This window comes from Salminus brasiliensis, chromosome 9 (assembly GCF_030463535.1).
Source record: "Salminus brasiliensis chromosome 9, fSalBra1.hap2, whole genome shotgun sequence".
Lineage (NCBI taxonomy): Eukaryota > Metazoa > Chordata > Actinopteri > Characiformes > Bryconidae > Salminus > Salminus brasiliensis.
In genome coordinates, this window is record NC_132886.1 from 29,408,107 (window position 1) to 29,427,214 (window position 19,108).

Here is a 19,108-nt window from a genome sequence, read left to right on the forward strand (position 1 = left end):
CAGTTTGTTTCTTTTTAAATGATGGTCAGTTTACATTGATGGTCAGGTTACATTGTCCAAGCATAAACATCTCACACACACCTGTTCTGCCTGGGAGCCTTTGGCTACCTGCTGCTCACAGTTTGCACTGTCCTTCTATTAGATACAAGATGTAATGCTCCTAGTCCACACAATGTTACTAAAGTAACTGTTGAACCACAAAGAAGATTTCCTGTAAATATTACTGAGCCGCCCAGGTGCACCATGATTCATTCAGAGATAGTAAAACGACGTGTGCAGCGTGGTTACTCAGAATAGCTCCTGAGTCTTTCCAGAGTTTCACACAGCCAAGTTAAATACACGTTAAATTAGCAGAATAGGGGTTGATTATTGATTATGACCTAATTCAGAAAAGCACATAGGAATGTAATTTCTGAATGGATTCATCATATTGCCCAGCCCTGATGCTGAATGTCATTTTTTTTGTTGGCTAAGGCTAACTAAAATGCAATATCTATTAAAGATATACTGAGAATGATTCCCTCTATTTTTTGTATTATTTCCATGTAGTTATTGAACAGTAAGACTAAGGATTTGTACATACATAGAAGTATAAGGAGGTTTAATAAATCTGTTGGATCTTTTGCAGATTCAGATGAAGAGCTTGATAACTAACACAACCTTGAGTCTAGCAGGTATTCCAGTGACGACTTATTGTGTTTGAGGGTAAACGGTACAACTCAAGCAAGCAGTTTATAAACACTGATCTGGGCTTTAGTTGTGTTTATGCATGTTTAAAAAAATGTTTGTGTTTCAAAATAAAGGGCTCCCCTCATTTTGCATGATCTTAAACAAAGTCTGTTGCATCTCTGAAGCATGAATGATATTTCTTCATGATCATTTGTTTAGGTTGTCACTTAGCAAACATGCCCAGATAGATAAAGCGTATTAATTTAACATCGACACACCCGCTGCTTGTCTGGTTCCCTCAGCCTTCTGTATGTACACTATTTAGAAAGTGATGCTATCTTGTAATTTTTAAATGTTATCTCTTTTCAGATGCTCTTGTTTTGAGACACTTTTATTTTGAAATACTTTCTTGTTATTTATGAGATAACTAAATTGTTACATAACAGTTCCCGCATAATTATGTTCTTTTTTTTGTGGCACAGTGGGCTTCCGTGCCACTGTCCTTTTCCTGTCAATAAAAAAATCTTTATTAAAGTATGTATTGTATTTGCTGCTTATGCTGTTTTAGCAGAGTAATGAGCCACCTGAGGTTGAGACGCTCTTGGCGTCTTATTCGAGAGCACCTCTAATTCATTATGGTCACAGTAAGTTTATCCTAACACAGAGGCTGATGTGGAGTTTGAGAATCTGCTGCTTGGTTAGGTGTATCTGAGATCTAGAGTTTCCGTGACAGAGAGGGTGATCTTTATACCCTACAGAGACGTGTAGAGGGGTTTTCACTCTGGTGGTGTATCTGCTGCTCGCTGTCTGTATATAACCACTGCAATCACAAATATGAGCAGAGAGCATCACACTCTCTGCAGCAGCTAATCAGCTAATCATTGCTGCAAACTGTGGTAAAGCTACTGTGTGTGTTTTTTCCAGTAAACACACTCCGCTGCACTGCATGCAGACCCCACCACACTTTCCTACCACAGCACTTTCCATCATAATCGGCCTTTGCTGATCATGCCAATACCAAAACAGGCAGTAAGAGGAAGAGTGCATCACAACTGAAATGAAATGTAGTAGAACTGTGCCACTGCCACTGTGGCTTTGTCAGCCCTGACTTCAACCTGTATTTATAATGATATAGATATAAATGTGTGTATTTTCAAATGTGTGTGTGTATATATATATATATATATATATATATATATATATATACAATCCTTTTAAATATCTCCTAATTGGACTTTTTATTAATTGATCAATCAAACTTTATTTATATAGCACTTTTTAGACAACTCTGATTGAGTGTTTCACAAATGATTAACAAAGCATTAAAGCAGGTTAAAGCAGCATGATGAATGATGAAAAATGTTATGTGAAGTGATAATGTGGAATGTAACAATTAAAATAGAATAAAATCACATTGATCAATTGATTGATGTTGAAATAATGAAATAATTAAAATAAAAACAATTAAATAACTAAAACCCAATAATAATAATAACTGAAAACTATTTAATTTGCATTTAACAATAGCAATATTACCAGCTCCTCTCATCTTTACTGGAAGGCTGTTCCAGCAGCTTGGAGCATAATGGCTGAAATCAGCATCAGCAAAAGTTTTTGTTCTGCTTTTAGGAACAACTAAAAGAAAGGCCAGAAATCATTCTGGTTCACGAACCAAAAGTAACTAAAACTAACTGTTAGCACTGTTAAACAGTAAGGAGAGCATTACAGAAGTCTAACCTGCCAGTTATAAAAGGAGAAGGAAATGGCCTCACTTTAGAGATGTTCAGCAAATGATAAAATCGCTTGGGTCCTGGTGTGTTTAGTTTCTTTTAACTAATGATCTAGAATTGATGATGTTTGAAAACAACTGCCACATTCACATTTCTTCAGTAAAAACATCAATTTATTTAATTATTTAACATATAAGAAATTTATATATTTATATATATATATATATATATATATATATATATATTTTTTTTTTTTTTTTTATATAGTGGTACAATGTTGCTTATGGACTCTAAATGTCAAAAGTTGTGTTAATATAAATGTATGTAAACTAAATATATATATTTATACATTTATGTGAATTTTCAAAATTAGAAATGCTGATTCGGAAGCACATTATGGAAAGTCCATTGCTGGAAATTATATAAATACATATTTTTATGTCAAATATATAAATAGTACATATTTACGAATTTGAAAGTTCAGGGCTGTAACTGACTGTCATTCAATCAGTAAAATGAATAATGATCATGTAAACTTAAAGAACCTCACCAAACCTGTGAAGCCTGATGTGGGTACTATCATTATGACATTTATAGAGGGTTTTTTTAACTATTAGAGAAGGTGTTCAGCATATCATTTATAATTATCTTTGTTCTACAAAACTTTGGAAAAAGTTTATTAAAAACACAATGAGACAATTTCTGAATTAATCTGTTTAAATTTCTACAGGACGATTTAAATCTAATGGAACAAATGAGGGTTATGGATGGAAATGTGTGATTTAGCTATTTAGGAACATCAACCGAGACATCTCTGCCATTTCTGCTAATATTTTATTGATAAATGTAGACAACATGCGCTGGTATAAAAACAGACAGATAGATTACAGGAACAGGGTAAATGTTAGAGTAAAATACACAACAATACACTCAGTCAGAATAGAGAAACAGATTTAAGTCTCTAGGATCTAAACTGTAAGAAAAGTATAGCACAAAATTAACAGCAAATATTGGGATATCTTATATTGGGGTAAAATTAACCAAACTATGGAATTACATGGGGTATAACTGAAAGTCTTATGCAAAAGGTTCAGCAACCCTGGTTAAATTCCATGTCTCAGTAAGTTCACATCTTCTACATAGACCGACATCTGCACATTCTAAAGCAGAATGACTGTTTGCTTAATTAAACATATTGTGAAATAATAATAAATGTGGTGTGGGGAAAGGTAATAGCATTTTAAATGTGTTTTAATGTTTTCAATATGTCAAGCAAATAGGTCAGCATTGTTTATCTACAATGTGTAGAAAATGTCAAGTTGTACTTTGTGTTCTATAGAGGATTAATTCACTTACTTACAACTAAATATGACCAGGACTGCCCAAACTACTGTATAATTCTGTAGGTTTGCTTAGTTGTAGGTGGGCCTATTATGAACATTTCTCACTATATGTAAAAAAAAAAACACTAAGCTCTTCATTTTTCCCGATTTGGTGTTGAATCATATTGACTGTATCCATCTCGTCTCTTGTACAGTAGGACACAAACGGCAAAGAAATACAGCACGTTCTTCACTATCAGGGACAGGTAGGTAAGATTGAACAGGTACAGCTTGCGGACGAGCTCAGATGATTCTGTAAAAAAGTGAGGGGGGGGGGGGGGGGGGTGAGAGAGCCATCATGATAATAAACATTTGTCCTGTACTAGAGCTCATCTTTTTTACTCGTTCCTTTTTTTTACTACAATCAGTAACATACATTTTAACACATTATATTCTTTTGGTTTTCTATAAAGACCAAATAAAAAATGTATAAATAAAAGCTGGTTATTTAACACACAAATGCTCATTGTGATTGCAACAGTTATTATTGAACATTTTAGGAAAGTAGGGAGCTTTTGCATCTGCTTACCAGATATGTCCACTTCCTTGTTTTCTTGAGGTACACAGTTTTGGTCAGAGGAAGAGGCAGTGCTATTCTCAGATTGGGAATACTGTTCTGTAACACAATGTTATGGTATTGTTATTTTTTTTATGTAGATACAGAATACCTGTTTATCCTTTGAAGAAATAAATCTACTTCACGTTCTTGTAGCTAAATTAATTTTTATGAAGAGTCGTGTAAAATGACATCAAAGTTAAAACAGCCAATGACCGCATAAATGGTAGAGGATCAGGACTGTGCAAAAGGCAAATGCATCCATAGAACCTATTCATTTCAACAGGTAGTGTGTGTGTTAAGAGTTTAAAACACGCTGCTTTAGAATACATTACACTAAACAAAGTCAGTAATGGGGCAGTGGTGGCTCAGTGGTTAGAGCACCGGGTTATCGATAATAGGGTTGTGGGTCCGGTTCCCGGGCTTGGCAAGCTGCCACTGTTGGGTCCTTGAGCAAGGCCCTTTACCCTCTCTGCTCCCCGGGTGCTGGAGTTGGTTGCCCACCGCTCGGGGTGTGTGTGTACTCACTGCAGAATACCTGTTTGTGTGTGTTAAGAGTTTAAAACACTGCTTTAGAATACATTACACTACACTACACACAGTGTACTCACTGCCCCTAGCTCACTATTGTGTGTTCACTACCACAGATGGGTTAAATGCGGAGGACACATTTCGCTGTACAGTGTACACTGTACAGTGACAAATACGTGCACCTTTACCTTTAATGCATTGTTAGTTAGTAGAGTTATTCATACACTGGTTAAAAGACAGGGTCAGTTCAAATAACAGATTTTTGTTTTTTACATTTTTTAGTTATTCCAACAACTCCATTGGTAGATTTTTTCTTAATAAGATTTATTTGTTTAGCTAACTTAGATTTGCTTGTTCAAACAATATTGATTATTTTATTCTGGCTGTTAATAATATCATAATGTGATAACTACATAATTCCTGCTTAGTAAAAGAGTGCTTTTCGAAATAATGATAAATGTAGTGTGGGCAAAAATAAGGACACTTTAAATGTGTTGTTTTATTTTTTTCAATATGTCAAGTTCAGCAAATAGGTCAGCACTGTGCTCTGAAATGTGTAGAAAATGTGACGTTGTACTAAGTTGTGTCCTGTAGAGGATTTATTCACTTATTTTTACTTGGAAAATCAACAAAATGTGTCCTCTGACCAGGGCTGCCCAAACTACTGTATAATTCTGTAGGTTTGCTTAGTTGTAGGTGGGCCTATTATGAACATTTCCCACTAAAAAACACTAAACTCTTCATTTTTCCAGATTTGGTATTGAATCAGATTTACTGTTTCCATCTCGTCTCTCGTACAGTAGGACATGCACGGCATATTACGATAACTACGAAATTCCTGCTTAGTAAAAGATTGTTTTAGTCCTTAAGTTACAGTTTTACTATTAACTATCTGCCAAATAACTGACAGTATGATCAGCAGTGAACAGCAACAGTGAACATTGCTGTACTCGCAGCATAGTTCCACTCAACCAGTCAGAAAATGGTAAGTTGCTCTTATAGCCTTCAACACTAAGGCCAAACAGTCAACCACACTCTAAGAAATCAAGGTATTACAAGTGGTTCTTTAGGTAGTACCGTAGAAGAACCACTTTTGGTTGGCAAGGAAACTTCACACCAAAAGAAGCCGTCTAATGGTTCTTTATAATCACACATCTCTATTACAAACATGGTTCTCAATGGAGCCAAAAGTGTTTCTTCTATGGCATCCCCTTAATTAACCTTTTGTAGCATTTTAAAGACGAAACAGCTGAGAAAAATAAAGTAGTCTATGGGGAACGACAACAGGCTGACTGTATGATCTGTTCAGTTCCACCAGCAGCTCACATGATAGATAAACTAGGTGTTGGATTGGAACTGTAAATCCTGGCCTTCTTCACGGACACCTTTGACAATGGTTAGGGGAACACACACATTGCTTGCTGTTGTCTGTGAATTTACTAACATCTCCTAGAACACAGATGCAGTGTGCAGCCATTACCTTCTGGAATCGGCTTCTTTAGATCAGCATTCTTGCTGCTGTCATGTTGGACGTGGCAGGAGAATGCTTTGGGGTTTATCGATCTGTTTATGATGAGAATGCTGGTCACACTCTGGACCTGTTCACCATTCTTGATTTTCTGCTCCAGCACTTCCTCTATGTTTGACACCAGGCTATTGTCTTCTTCCCATGTGAATCTCACCAGATCTGGATACATGCCTTTGGCTTGACACAGCAGCATACTCCGTCCATCAGGCTGTTTGACTACCGGGAACGTTGATAATATTGGGTCTATAACTTTGTCCGCTCCTGCATCTGTGGAGCACATGGAAAGGTCCAACAAATCACAAATCAGTTAGCTTCAGACAACACACAATAGCGACTTTTATTGGAAACAAATTATTTATGTCAGATTAGAAATCCATCATACACTATATACACAGTCATATCAGAATAGTATGACCACCCCTGGCTTGGAATCAACTTGACCCATTCTGTCAGAGCAACTTATTGTGTATTGTGGTATTATGTAGGCGGCGTGTCATTTTCAGCACTTCAGTGACCCTGACATGGTGGTGGTGGTGCTGTGTTAGTAGTGTGTGTTGTGCTGGTACGAATGAATCAGACACAGCAGTACTATAAACACTGTGTCCACTCACTGTCCACTCTATTACACAGAAATACCTAGTTGGTCCACCTTGTAGATGTACAGTCAGAGACAGAAGCTACAAGTTGTGTTTGTCATCCTCTAGTCCTTCAGACGTTGCTCACAGGACGCTGTCCACGGGCTGTTGTTGGCTTGATATTTCTGGTTGGTGGACAGTTTTCAGTTACCACCAGCATGTCAGTGTCACTGCAGTGCTCAGAATGACCCAGCACCCAAATACAACCTGCTTTGTGGTGGTCCCGGGGGTCCTGACCATTGAAGAACAGGGTGAAAGAAGGCTAACAGAGTATGCAGAGAAACAGATGGACTACAGTCTGGAATTATAGGACTACAGAGTGCTCCTATATGATAAGTGGAACTGATAGAATGGGCCAAACCAAGGGTGGTCATAAAACTTCTCCCAAATCCTAAATCTCTCTCTCTCTCTCTCTCTCTCTCTCTCTCTCGTGATTAATAGAGCATTATTTATATTTATTTTACAGTTTGGAGTAAAGTTGATGAATACTTTATTTGCTGAATGTAACTTATTGAAAGAAAAGGTGCCGCTATATTTAGTTTTTTATAATTTTCATATTTCATATTTTTTAGTATGTTAAATTCAGCAAATCATACAAATAATGATTGAAATTATGCAGTAGACTATGCGAGTTTAGTATTTAAGTTAAGTTTAAGTTAACAATTTTTACTTTATAGCGTATAACTGCATTAAATATTTGAGACTTAGTCTTACTAACTTCAGGGTTTGAGGTGTTGAAGTCTTGTTTGGATTTTGACCTTTAATCACAATTACAGTAATTACAGTCCCTCATTCTAGATGATTATAAGTTAAGGGTTAACAGGGGTTAAGCATAGACTAAACTGCTTTCTGAATGATAAAATTATCAACCTAAAATTGAAACCAACCTATATTCTGAATGCTAAATCAAGCAAAACTAAGCCAAATATATATATGTATCACTATGTAAACAGTTAAGAGTTGCTTTTCTCTATAGACACCATGTATTAGCAAGCAGTCATTTTAGCATGAACATTGGTGAGAGAATTCCTATAATGTGCCTATAAAGTCTTTGACTATTAATAAAATAAATTATGGGTCAATATTCCTCCTGATGTATATATATATATATATATTCAGTATCTTAGTCAGTAACGTAATTAGCATCCCTATCTTTAAATGGTGCACTTTAACATCAGGATTTTGTGTGCTTCAGTTGTCTCTGCTATTAATAAAAAATAAAAATAAAAATTATAGTGACTTCAAATGTAAACATTTGCTCAGCAACAACATTGACTGTCTGAATGACTATTACTTCTCTATCTGGCAAACATTTACTTGCCAAGTAAACTGATGAACAAATTCTTCCTTAACTAATACTTAGTTGGTGCCAGCTTATTTAGGCTAGTCATTTCAACTATTGCAACTACACTTTTTTATACTACACTTTACACTACACTTTTTTATAGGCTATTTTTGTGTGAACTGTTTTTTTTTTCAGAAATAAGTTATATATAAACCTTAAAATATAAAAATGTCTTTCAAATATGATTTACAAACTTTTGATCCTGAACTTAAGATTATATTACCTGCTTAGGATGAAGAGTTTCCGTATGTTAAAATGAATTAGTAGACAACTTAATTAATTAATTAGAAAGGCAGTCCATTATTATTTTTTTGTTTAACTAAAATCAATGTCTAAGGGCTACAGTAACATAGTAATATGTAGAAAGTGTATATTTATATATAGTATGCATTTCTACATGCCTGCTTGCTGTGATTCACATCATCAGAGTACATTCTTACTTTGTAGTGACAGTTATGGGTAGAAATGGGCTAAGAACTATGCTGTTATGCTTTTGAAGACAAGGTATGATCCAAAATTGACAACCGAATATTTGTCTTTTAATTACTAAGATGAATGACTTTCAATGTGTGCCAATTCACATAGTCAATGTTAAGCACAGCTTTGGACAAGTTAAGTTTAATTCACTTAAATATTCTCACATTCTCTCCAGAATTCTACTGAATGTGATATCTTATATCATTTGACCTGAAAGCCCCAGGCACATCACATCCTATTACTTATTATTAAGCGACAACATGGATTGCAGTCCGAGTTTTCAGGTCTTGGCCATTTAAGCAGATTATGCTGTTCATGTTATTTTTGTACTGGCAATACCAATTGTTCAAAATCACCAAGTTTCCCATAGTATGAATGATGGGGTCAGCACTCCTATTGTTGAAATACAATCACTTTTTGAACAGATTAGATCTGATTTCATCATATTGCTGAGAAATGTCTAGTAATTTTGGTAGATTTTGGACGATCTTTGGACGATTCCCAGCAGCACTGTCTAAAATGTAGAGTGAACAGCAGAACAGCAGCAGATCAATTAAACAAATATTCTATATTTTGGTTAAAATTATTATTTTTTATTTAGATTTTTATTAAAAGTAAAAAAAACATTTTAAAAAAAAATTTATTTGTAGGATTTTATGGTGAATATCAATGTCTCTTAGGTGTCTTAGTTTGATATTTTAACTTTCAGTAATTAACTGTAATTTACAGCCTGCAGAGCCATTAAACTTTGACATGAACTTCCAAACACTAATTCGTCATTGGCTTTATTAGAATGTTTTTTTCACTAAGGGATTTGCATTTATTCTTATTTATTCTTTTTATTTTTTTTTCCCAATTATTCTATCAGAACTGGTATTGTAATTTCTGTTAATTTTACTCATTAATGAATTAATGTTACCAAGTTCTATTTGAAGCTACCTTGTGAAACCTTGTGGGATTATGATGTACAGATTATTAACATTTAACAAGTTCGTAAGACAAAACAGGAAAACATATTCATACCAGTGACAATTAGCTGTGTTCCAGATCCAAGTACTTTGTAAGCATATTCAGAGACTGATTCATAGTCCATATAGTCAGAGCTATAGTCATCTGTAATAGTTGTAGTTACACATAGCAACATACTATAACTAATACTTCAGAACCATGTACCGTGGAATTTGGACATTGGGCTTGCAGGTGTTAAGCAATACTTAAGTCTGGACAAAGTCATTAAACATTTTAACTTCTTTAAACTAAACACAAAAAATGTTAAGGTTTATTTAGAATTTTCCATTTTATATTTTAAATTATCTTTGCATATTTTATTTAATCCTTTTTTAACATTTTACTTAAAAAAAAAAAATGAATATTTCAGTTAAAGCTTCTTTTGAGAACCAAAAGCATCTTCAATAATAAAAGAGCTTCATATTATTTTGAACATTTGCTCACTTTTGTTGATCAAAAAGAAACATGTGAAACGTGTTCATACCAGTGACGATTAGCCGTGTTCCAGATCCAAATACTTTGTTGTAGTATCTGCCAGAGGCACACTCAAAAAACAACTATAACGAATACCCCTATCACTGATCTGACAAACGACACAACCTTTTTCACAATGTCTAGACAAAGATACTGAGGGCAAACCTGGTTGTACCTAGTCATAAGGTAAATTGGATGATCAGAAAATGTCACACATTTGCTACAAGACCTCAAAACATTTCTGGAGCAATGCATAGAGACCTTTTCTTACCTGTTACATACAGTCTTGTGCCTTCACCAAAGCTCTTCCACTCTACCCACAGTGTCTCATTCAACAACAAAAAAGTTATCTGATTTATTTGCACTGCAAATGGGCTAGGTCTTTGCAGGGAAGCCATGTATGGCTTCAACTTTAGTACTGTTTTCAGTTCTGGTAGTATGGAAGTTTATGGTTCTGGCCACTGGTATAGGCAAATTGTGATATGTGAGATATATGTCATACAACTAACGGAATGCTTTGTTTGTTTTTTTAGTTTGTTTGTTTTTTTTGCTTGGTTAAAGGGTTCTTCAAATTAGTGGAAAACCATTTGGAGAACACCAAAAATCAAAAAGCCATTTTGATTAATATATAGCACTTTCCAGCTTGCTTAAAGTATAAATTATCATATCAAGGGATTGCAAATATAGTTTTATGATTTCTTTTATTTAAAGTGTCTTTTGTTTGATGTTTTTAGTTATTTTAGTTTTTTATGTTCCATTTTAAGCTGCTTAGTCTTGGGTCTAACAATTTCACCTAAGTTAATATTGAGCATTTTTTATATCTATTGATAAAATAAGAAATGTGTTCATACCTGTAACGATTAGCCGGGTTCCAGATCCAAATACTTTGTACTCATAGTAGCTGCCAGAGACTCACTTAGTAACAGACTGTAACAAATACTCCTAAACAACTACAACTATCTGGAAAATTACTATACAACTATTCCTAGTCTTTAGACCCTGAGTACAGATTTCAGCTACGTTTCCCAATCCTGAATATTTAAGCTACTTTAGGCAAGGTTTCATTACAAATTTGCTACAAGACCTCCAAATGGTTTTGGAACAATTTATAAAGAGCATTTTCTTACCTGTTACATATAGTCGTGTGCCTGCACCAAAGATCTTCCTATCCACAGCATTTTACTCAAGAACAAAAAGACCTGAACTGACCTCTATAGACAGTAACTCATGCTCTTTTTTATATTTGGATTCTATTTGGTTTAATTGATAATTGGTGCTCAGATATTTTTATTGGATTTACATAATTTATTTTCTTTGTAAGTAATAATGCTGTAGTCAATTTTAATTTACCATTTCTGATTTACCATTTGATCATTTTCCTAGCTGAAAATGTAAGTGATATAAAAAAGAAGAAAGTATCATCAAAAACGAATTAACAAAATAAAAAAACTAAATCTGTCCTCTAAGGTAACACAGATGATTATGGGTAAAATACATTGATACACCTCTTTCAGCGAAACTTTTACACCTCAAAAAACCCTACATTCATATAACCGCCTCATCTTCCACCACTTAATTATGAACATTACAACACTTCTTTTTAGATAAATAAGAAATTGCTAAATGTGCTTATACCTGTGACGATTAGCCGTGTTCCAGATCCAAACACTTTGTAGCCATAGCCTGAGCCACACTAGAACAGACTACAACAAATACTCTTAAACAGCTAACTGGCAAATGAATAACCCCTTTAACCATCCTTAGAGTCTCAGCGCAGTTACTAGCCTTATTTCTCCATCCATGAATCCCCAAGCCAAGGTTTCAATTGGATATGATATGGTTATCCTGATTAATTTAACATTTGGAAGTTTGTTTAAGACCTTGAAGCTCTTCTGGAGCAATAATTTAAGACATTTTCTTACCTGTCACATATAATCTTGTGCCTGCGCCAAAGACCTTAATCCAGTTACCCACAGTGTCTTACTCAAGAACAAAAAGACCTTAGCTGACCTCTATAGACATGCACGATTCTCTGATCTATTTTAATTAGGACTGAAAATTATCCGAATGGAATCTGTGTTTACAGAGACTCTGTGTATGTCTAATGTTTAACTGATGTTTATATCCTTATTTAGTGAGTCTGGCCACTGGCATTACACTCTTTCATTGGTAGATTTTGGCCATATCATCATATCATCAAGCTGTCTAGTAGGACATGCACTGAAAAAAGCATTGTAATATCTTGCTTCAGTTAATATCGAACTATTTATCTTGTCTGTAGACAAAAAAGAAATGTGTTCATACCAGTGACGATTAGCCGGGTTCCAGATCCAAATACTTTATAGTCATAGTAGCCAGAGCTCCACTATGAAATGGACTGGAACAAATACTCCTAATCAACTACCAATGATTTGGAAAATAAATAACTGTCCAACTATTCCTAGTCTTTAGACCCTGAGTACAGATACCAACTACATTTCCTAATTCTGAATATTAGAATTTTCAGATTTTCAGGCCATGGTTTCATTTCTAAACCATACTGTTACTCTTATGGGCAGATAATGTAAAAAAAAAAAAAAAACAACAAAAAAAAGCTATGAGACCCCAAACTGGGTTTGAAACAATTCATAAAGATTCTTTTCTTACCTGTTACAAACAGTCTTGTGCCTGCGCCAAAGGCCTTGCCACCCACAGCGTTTTACTCAAGAACAAAAAGATCTGAACTGATCTCTATAAACATGCAGTAGCTCAGGATCTGCTTTCTTTTTTTTTTGGGTTCTTACAGCATTGATGATTTCTCTATAGTAGTCGGACTATGACCCCAGCAAGTGGTTTACCATTCTGTGTTATCTAAGCTTAACTTAATTAAACATTCCTCTGCTCTGATATTAGTCATCCTTTTGAGCTATGATTACAATTTCTCAATTTATATTATTGTTATTATTATTATTATTATTTTGTATAATTCCTTTGCATTTTTATTTTCTTTTATATAGATTGGGCTACTGTTATGCTTTTAGGGTGCCTAGTGTAACTTTTCAAAAGGTTCTACTGATTTTGAGGACACATTTCATAAGGATCTTTTAACAAGGCTAATAAATATCATTAAAGGAACAGTTCTAACAGAAGCAAAATCTGTTCCCTAAGAAGGAGATAAACATGGCAGTATGCATTAATGAACATCTTTGCGTTCACTGTTTCATCATTTCTGTAGCTACAACAAATGTACAGAATGTGCTCATACCTGTGACGATTAGCCGTGTTCCAGATCCAAATACTTTGTAGGCATAAGTGTAGCCACCAGAGACACACTTTGACACAGACTATAACAAATATCCCATAACAGCTAAAGAGGAGCTAAACAGCTAAAGAAGAGCTAAAGAAGAGCTTCTGCTTCTATAGTGTACAGATTCTCAGTGCAGAGAGTGTCACAGACATCTAAACATTCCTGGAACAATGGATCAAGACCTTTTTCCTACCTGTTACATACAATCTTGTGCCTGCTCCAAAGATCTTCCTCCTGCCAGCCACAGTGTCTTACTCAAGGACAAAAAGCCCTAAACTGACCGAACTTATAGACCTGCAGTGGCTAAGAATCTGCTTTTATGTTCGAACATATTGAGGCAAAAAAATGCACAAAATGCATAGTGCTGTCAGTTAGCAGGATAAAAGTGGGCCAGTTTATTTTAAAGGAATATCTCTTGCATACCTGTGCTGTTGGAGTACACAGCTATTATACTTTGCCAGGCTTTGAACTAAAGACTTTTAATTAAAACCTTTCTTTCTCAGCTCTGATATTTTGACCTTTTGCTTATTTTTTTTAATGATCTTTTCTTCTTTTATATACTTTATTTAAGACTATTCCATTTAATTCTGGGTTGTACAACTTTTGATCACACTTCATTTTGATAATTTACAAATACTCAAAACTGTTGTAACCATACCAACTAGACTTAGGATGGGGTTTAAGATTAGAAATACAGTTTAGGTTGTAGTTAAGGTTAGAGTTAAGTTTGGGGCAGGGTTCAAATTGAACTTTTATGTTTACCAACTTCAGTTTGACATTTAACATTTACTTAAATATTAGTTAATCACAAAATAAACATCTATAAAAAAGATCCACAGTGGACGTTTGAGGTGTTTTAGGCACCATTTTTAGAAAGTACTTCATCGTGCTTCAAATAATTTGAACATTTTATCATTTTTGTAGATAGATAAAGAAATGTGCTCGTACCAGTGACGACTAGTCGTGTTCCAGATCCAAATACTAGCCAGTAGTAGCCAGAGCCACACTGAGAAACACAGTACAACGAATACTCTGAAACAGCTACCACTAATCTGACTGACACAACCTTTCCCATAATCTTCAGACTCTGTTAAAGATCCTGACGCCAGTGTTTCACAGTAAATGTGATGATGGATTTCACAAGTTTCCACAAAAAGACCTCAAAACATTTCTGGAGAAATGAATAAAACCCTTTTCTTACCTGTTACATACAATCTTGTTCCAGCACCAAAGACCTTAATCCACCCCCCACCCACAGTGTCTTACTCAATTACAAAAAGACCTGAATTGACCTTCATTGACATGCAGTAGCAGGTTGTTTTCTCATGTTTTGGTGTGGAGAAAGCAAAGCAAGTAAACTTATTTGAGTCATTTTACCACAAACTTACCACTAGGTGCTGCCAAGGCTGGTATCAAAACCTCTTTATATGCCACCACACTGATGTTAATTATGTGAATTATGTGATTATGTGTTTTCGGATGCTTTATTCATAAAGGTCATATTTGCGCAGTTGAACAGTGCACCCCCTCTCCAGAGTCTGCTCAATCTTCCTGAATTTTTGCAGTAAAATGGCCATTTTAATTTGCTTTTCCAGTAATCCTATGATATGTTCTATGGTTCAAAGGCTACCTTAAAATGCTTTGCATCTTCTTATAGCCTTGCACTTTGTGAGCATGACATTTCATATATAATAAATAATATGTGTAAAATGCTTGACAGCTGCCTGGAGGCGCCTGTTGTTAGTTAGTAGGCGTTTGATGCATCAGAGAATTTATAAAAGCTTGGCCCTAATCAGTGTATAGTGCACTGCTCTGGGGTCATTTTGTTGTGGTGTCTAAAAATGTGGTGCCAAATTGTCAGTGCATTACAATACATTGTAATACATTACATACGCAATAAATAGTGTACAAATGATGTACACTAAAATACATGGAATGTCCATAATGCATTGTGTTGTTAGGTTTGAAGTTACGCATGCAGCCGCAGTTCAGATTGTTTATGCAAAGTATTCTGCTGTCGCACAGCAGTCAGTGAACTCACACACATAATGATGTGTCAAAAATCACTCATTACCTTGTTATTCTGTTTTCTATAGTAGTGCTCCATACAGTGATCTGGGTTTTCGTGTGAAGGCCATAGTGAATAGGACACAGTGTATAGGGTACAGTTTTGGACACAGCTAAAGGTTTGCAATTTGCATTACCTGGCCTTTACTAACAATGATTGTGAACAGGCCAGAGCCCTAACAGGCTCAAAGCTTACATCTTTTGGGTTGCCCAAACCAATACTTGAATGAGTTTCTTGAATTCCAACCGATGTTCCCAAGTTATAGTTGCTAAAGGTAGATCAACATGATTCTTTCCCAGATTTCTTTTTTTAGGAAGTCGTAATATAATAGAACAGTAGTTTTGGAGAGCCCTTACACTCAGCTGATGAATTTGTATTGATAAAGCCTAAATAATGAAGATATGTCTGCACAAATACACACTAACACAAACTATTTTACAGACAAAAGTGTGTGCATCACGCCATCCACAATATGTGGCACGCTGATGATGTCATAGTCTACAAGCAAAGGAGTTTCACACCACCCTGGACTGAGAGGCTGCTGTCCAGGAAGAAGCCCCTGCTCCAAAATCAGCTGACTTATGTTTGCAGTTAAACACATAACCAAAGAAACTGCCTTCTAAAGGAGGGTTTTAATGGTCAGACAAGGACAAAGATGGAAGGAGTAAAGGTGAGGCATTCAACCTCAGGCATAACCTCAATCCATCAGCTACACCAACTTGGACCCAATTGGCTGTTCCAACAGGTCAGTGTGCCATCAGGTGTGCTAGAAGTTGTTGTACACCTAGACGATACACTTATGTGATCTTGTGATTATTAATGCCAATTATAAACGAACACAATCTAACTAAATTAATAATACACAAACAGATGCACTCTTTGTCAAACATCCACAGTGTAGGCAAGAAAAAGTAAGTAATGCATGCATAGCCAATATGGAGTTGCAGTAGTCAAGTGTCAGATGGCAAGCGGCTAAAGAAGCACATGGGTGGTCTTCCTGAAGAGAAAGGATCAGTTCTCCAGATGTTGGTTTGCTGAAAAAAGAATTCTAGTCAGCCCCCATGTGACAGGTTTAATAGTAATTGTTTCTTTTAGCCAATAATATTTATTTTTGTGAATATTTACTGTAGTGAACTGTACTGTAGTGAAGTCCGAGCTTTAGTGGACGTGATGAAACTACAAAAACATCACATCTTTTTAAACCAAGGCCTTAACCTGATCCATGTCACACATTTGCTTAAACTTTAGCCTTTACCCAAAAGCATTTTCCGTTTGTTTTTGCCCTTTGTTTCCTTTGTTCTTTGTATTTTTTTATTTTGAAAGGTTTTAGACATTGGAAAATACAACCCAGAGCTGCAGCAGAGGCGTGCAGTATAAGCTGGTTGTATAGAAAAGTGTGTCTTTTTACTGGAGAGATTATTAAGGAGAAACCGAAATGTTAACGTGTGCTCAGCTCAGCTCTGCTTAGTATGCACAGTATTCAGTCAGGAGCTGCATTTTCTCACTGAGGCTGCAGTTTATGAGATTTTGTACAGGCCTCTGAGCCCTGCTGTCACTGTGTAGATCCAGCAGGCACAATAATATGTTGCTGAATTCTCTGAGTTTAAGTTGGGGATTTTCAAAACAAGCTGATTGTGTGCTTTCTTCTCCGATTTTAAAAACCCAAAACCAGCTTCATTTTGAGGTGCTCCATCACTGATGTCCACATACTGAAGTCTCTTAATTATTCCATCAGATTTCTGCTGATACCAGTGAATGTAATACAGACAGTCTGAAGGGAAAGTGCATTCTATGATGGCAGTCTTTGTAGCAGGTTTAGTCATTAGGAACTTCTGGTGCAGCTCCACAGCTCCGTCCACTGTTGAAGAGAAGAGCTTATCTTAGGTTAAGGACTAAATAAGGAACATATGCTAAACATATTGATGGATATCAGATCATTTGTCTCTTATGAGACTGAATATTGATTACAGTAAAGAATGAACAGGTTAAAGACAGGGCTTACCTGCACTGATGAAGAAAATCATCAGCTTAAATGCTAGTTGTGGTAGAAGATGCATGGCTGCTGTAAGACACTCTCGAGCTTTTGTGACTGCACAAGCAGCTGCTGGGAGGAGAGTGAAGGTTAAGGGGAGGCCTAATCCCTGTTCTGATCAGCTACGCGGGGCCTCTCTCTTATGTTTTTCTGTCATGGAGCAGCAGTGCAGTATGATTTTACAGCCAATGAAAATGGTCATGATAATGTCAGTTTGAATGACAGTAAAAACAAAATATATGTTCTCCAGTGATGCCTTTTTGCTGCAGCTTGATAATGGGGTAAATACCTTACTTAAAGCAGCATTATGCAAGATTTGAGACTTTTTGCTTATGAGATCCCCCTACAGTTGGTAGAGTGTAATTCACTGCAGGTGCAGACAAATCACACTTGGATCTCTCCTTTACAAGCTGAAAGAGCCTGGAGTAGCAGCACAATTTTGATGCTGTTAGAATTGGAAGATAAAAATACTGCATGATGCTGCATAAATCTATTGTATCAGTAGCGAGTCATTCTGTGGAAACGTCTATTGTTGTGTCTCTAGCCTTTACAGAAATGTTTCACTTGAAAATCCTTTTCAGTTTTTTTTGTTTATATATTTATAATAAACTAACCTTCGTAAACATCAGTTTGATAATATGTTTAATATATTAACATATATATTTTTTCAAGGTTTTTGTCACATACATAATCATACATGGTACAGCTACAGTGGAATGCTTTGATAACTACCCGCTCACATTAAGCAGTAAGATATAATATAAAGATAAAAGCAAAGATGTCAAATAAACATATAATAAGATAAAAACATATACATTATAATGTTCTGTTTTGTTTTTGCTCATTACACGGAGTTGCTGAGCTGTAGTGAAATTTACATGAGCTGCACTTTTACTGTAAAAACATTCCACTTACCAGACAGGAAAAATAATTTTTGCTTCTAGTGGAAGCTCAATGTAGTCTGACTCTAAGATGCTTGGTCTGGGAGAAGGGGGCGGGTCTACCAAATGAGTAGATTTAGGCTCCACCTACTACTCTACACACTACACTACTCTGCAGTACTCACTACACAGACTTTGGCTGCCAATTTGACACCATGTTGGCATTATCATTACTCGATATGTGTCCCCTGCTTGATATGTGCAAACTCAGCAGATCGAGTAGACAGTAGCAATCTGTGCTGCTCATAGATGATCCCAAAATGATGAAGAGCTAATGTTAGTTGGCATTTGAATATCAGTGTCCTGTTAGGCAGGAGGGTGGTTCAGCATAGATTAGTTTACGTTAACTAGCCAGGCAGACCTATATATATATATATATATATATATATATATATATATATATATATATATATACACAGTGGGGAAAAAAAGTATTTAGTCAGTCA

The 19,108-nt window shown here is 35.6% G+C and overlaps 1 protein-coding gene across 1 annotated transcript in view; it reads right to left on the bottom strand.

Moving 5' to 3' along the window:
• Window positions 1–3,214: 3,214 nt before the first annotated feature.
• Window positions 3,215–19,108, bottom strand: part of LOC140562481 (immunoglobulin lambda-1 light chain-like) — a 77,662-nt gene continuing 61,768 nt past the window's right edge. Inside the window, exons 3-6 of the mRNA XM_072688156.1 lie at window positions 12,258–12,314; window positions 6,349–6,663; window positions 4,311–4,397; window positions 3,215–4,034 (exon numbers count right to left, since the gene is read on the bottom strand). Of these exons, the coding sequence (XP_072544257.1) occupies window positions 3,877–4,034; window positions 4,311–4,397; window positions 6,349–6,663; window positions 12,258–12,314 (617 nt within the window). The 3' untranslated portion in view covers window positions 3,215–3,876. The remainder of the gene's footprint in view (window positions 4,035–4,310; window positions 4,398–6,348; window positions 6,664–12,257; window positions 12,315–19,108) is intronic.